This window comes from Perkinsus marinus, assembly GCF_000006405.1.
Source record: "Perkinsus marinus ATCC 50983 genomic scaffold scf_1104296968478, whole genome shotgun sequence".
Classification (NCBI taxonomy): Eukaryota; Perkinsozoa; order Perkinsida; family Perkinsidae; genus Perkinsus; species Perkinsus marinus.
Window position 1 is genome coordinate 2,157 of NW_003203128.1, and position 2,815 is coordinate 4,971.

Here is a 2,815-nt window from a genome sequence, read left to right on the forward strand (position 1 = left end):
CGTTACTCTAACTCACTACCCAACATGTATCGTTGTTCTAAGCCTTGGTTCCCATAAGGCTCATCTAAGTGTGGAGACTGTATGGTACATCTATGACTTCACAGAATGTGGACATCTGTACCTGCAACCGACATCGTGATGCAGAGCACAAATATCTCCTTGCAGATGTGTCTGGTTTCGGGTCTGCTCACTTTGAGGCTGCTCAACTTGAGGGAAGTGTTGCTTGTTTGCATCTTCCACGTAGTCTGCGCACAAGCCTCACTTCCGAAACGCACCTCATAGAATCGTAACCTAAGTGTCTGATCTAACGTTGGAACTGTCGACGTGACGTCAATGATTTACGCTACTCAAGTGGTTGAAGGTGTGATATCGAGGTCGACCAACGATGATATGAAGCTCGAGGTATCAATCAGGATTCAGCTATGCCCGCATAGCAAGCCGTCCGAAGCCGCTGGTCTCATAGGCTCGTGTCTCCGAACCCTCCCACGGCGAAGATTATCGAGTCACTTCTCTCACCTTGGTTGCTAGTGCGGACGAGATATACAGTCGTGCATGAGTCGAGCAGCCTGACGAAGCACTTCTAGTCTGTTCTAGTCTCATAGTTAAAGTTTTTACTCAACTCGATCAGATCTGATCGATGAACAGGTGGCAGTTTCACTGGATGGTGTTATTGTTGAGTCATAGTTGCCTGGTAGATGAGAACGCTATGGACGTTCCACTCGGCCTCCGCTACGGATTGATTTATGCCTAGTTGACCAAACCTCGCACCGGTAGTGAGGACTCGTTATTGGCGGGTAGCACACTGAAGTAGGCGGCATTACTCGACTGAATGAGTATTGTAATCTGATCTCGTACGACATTGCAGTACCAATCATGACATGTCTGTGCAACTGATTCGGAACGAATAGATCATTAGAGTAGATCTTAAGATCTGCCCTCAGAGAGCATAAGCTCTTGAGAAGAACGAACGAGTCCGGAGAATGCTCATCTCTGTTGCGCTAGGGAGAACTAGCTTGTTACTGGCTTATTACCCTCATCTCTGCACGCACGACTTGTGCGTACCTGCATGCTTTGTTGGGTACAATATTACAGGATTATATCACAGAATGTATACGTGCTCTATTATATATTAGTTATATAGCGTGATGATGCCAGGAACTGAGAACGATATACTTAGTACTGTCTGTCCAAAGTGCGCTGTCTACTATTTGCTATGTCCTATGCGTTCTACGCAGCTGCACGCATACACAAAAGTTCTCCGCGCCTTCGGTTCCTCTTGGTGTTGGAGTAACTGAGGCACACAACAACTAGTGCTCTCTATCGGTGTGTACTGATGAGCTACAACTTGCATCGCTGATCCGGCCCTCAGTGATGCGATGCAAGAGACGCCAGGGGAAAGCCTCACAATGTTGTGCGATTCGAAGGACTACCAACCTACTTGTTGTGCCAGAGTTGACTCCAAAACTTAAACTTCACTCAAGGCGCAGAAAAGCCTCTTGTATATGCGCAAACTGTGCAAGAGCGCAGCCAACATCAATAGTGCAAGGATAATCATTCTCGGTTGTTTACGCTAAACAGATGAGTGGAAATGCTAAGATCACAAAGGTACACTCAGAGTGATCCTGCGTAAAGACATAACGCTTAACCAATGCCTGACTATAGGTGATTATCCAGGCAGTGCTGGATAATCACCTGGGTCGCCCTGCTTATGCCGGGTGGGCGCTTGAGCCGCTTGGCAGATAACGGGTTGCCGAGTGCGATGCGACGACTACTCGGCTATCGAGTATTTCCTCGAAAATACCAGTTGAGGTGCTGCACAGAAATGGAGAGTCGTATGAGAGGAAACATTTGTAGTCTCTCTCACTCAAATGCTCAGATTCTGATCTCACTCTTAGCTTATACTGTTATCATGTACGGATATATCGTTAGGTGATAGATTAGGTTGAGGCATTTATACTGTTCCACTCAGCTTCCTTGATCAAGTATCATTTATGATGGAAGAATCCGAAAACAGTGCCACTGATCTCGTTTTTGTCTATGGCACATTGAAACGCGGATTCTATAACTGGGAGAGGTATTTACGGCCCGAGTTAGGAGCAGAGTTCATCGGTACGTCCTTGAGTCTACAACTGCATGGTTATGGTTATTCCAGCAACGGCAGAAACTGTTGAGAAGTACCCGCTAGTGATTGAGGGGACTTACGGAATACCCTTTCTCATAAACCAAGAAGGTATAGGCCACAATATCCAAGGGTAAGAAGCTCTAGTGAATATCAATTGAATTAATGATACTCTTCGTTCTCGATCAGAGAGATCTTCGCTGTTACCCGTCCATGTCTACAGTCACTAGATTTGCTTGAGGGTTATCCTCAGTGGTACGATCGTCATCTCATTCCTCTGAAGTGCTCCGATGGCCGACTACGTTATGCTTCGGTTTATACGCGTAATTTGGATGAGAGCCCTATGGACTGGGAGAAAATGACCTTCTATGCTTTGTATTCTCTCGAACAACATGATCAATTCTACGTAGCCGGGCTCGCGAAGCGTGCATAGCCTTTCAAGTAGATACTGGTTAAATGGACGTGTCCTTTTACTATAGGATTCCAATACAACCAAATGCAGCCCGACTGCAGTTCATTGTGTTACTAAATTCGGGTCTTGGATATCAAGAATAACAATCGAGCGAACTGTTCTGAGAGGGCAGAGGGGAATGACGGTATTCTGTTGGACTTGTGTAGACTCATGAACTCATGATTAACGACGTCTGAAGATAATGGCAACTCAACTCGATGGGATCACTTAGCATTGTGAAGTGT

The 2,815-nt window shown here is 46.0% G+C and overlaps 2 protein-coding genes across 2 annotated transcripts in view; one reads left to right on the top strand and one right to left on the bottom strand.

The window, feature by feature from the left end:
• Positions 1–115, bottom strand: part of Pmar_PMAR010738 (Ser/Arg-rich splicing factor, putative) — a gene marked incomplete at both ends in the record, with an annotated part of 2,260 nt that extends 2,145 nt beyond the window's left edge. The window contains 2 exons of the mRNA XM_002768354.1: positions 1–7; positions 89–115. Of these exons, the coding sequence (XP_002768400.1) occupies positions 1–7; positions 89–115 (34 nt within the window). The remainder of the gene's footprint in view (positions 8–88) is intronic.
• Positions 116–1,994: 1,879 nt separating this feature from the next.
• On the top strand, positions 1,995–2,620 carry Pmar_PMAR010739 (Troponin C-akin-1 protein, putative; the record flags this gene model as incomplete). The annotated part of the gene is made up of 3 exons (XM_002768355.1): positions 1,995–2,109; positions 2,153–2,252; positions 2,309–2,620. 3 exons carry the CDS (start codon positions 1,995–1,997, stop codon positions 2,550–2,552), a joined length of 459 nt encoding a protein of 152 aa, XP_002768401.1. The 3' UTR covers positions 2,553–2,620.
• Between the last annotated feature and the right edge of the window lie 195 nt (positions 2,621–2,815).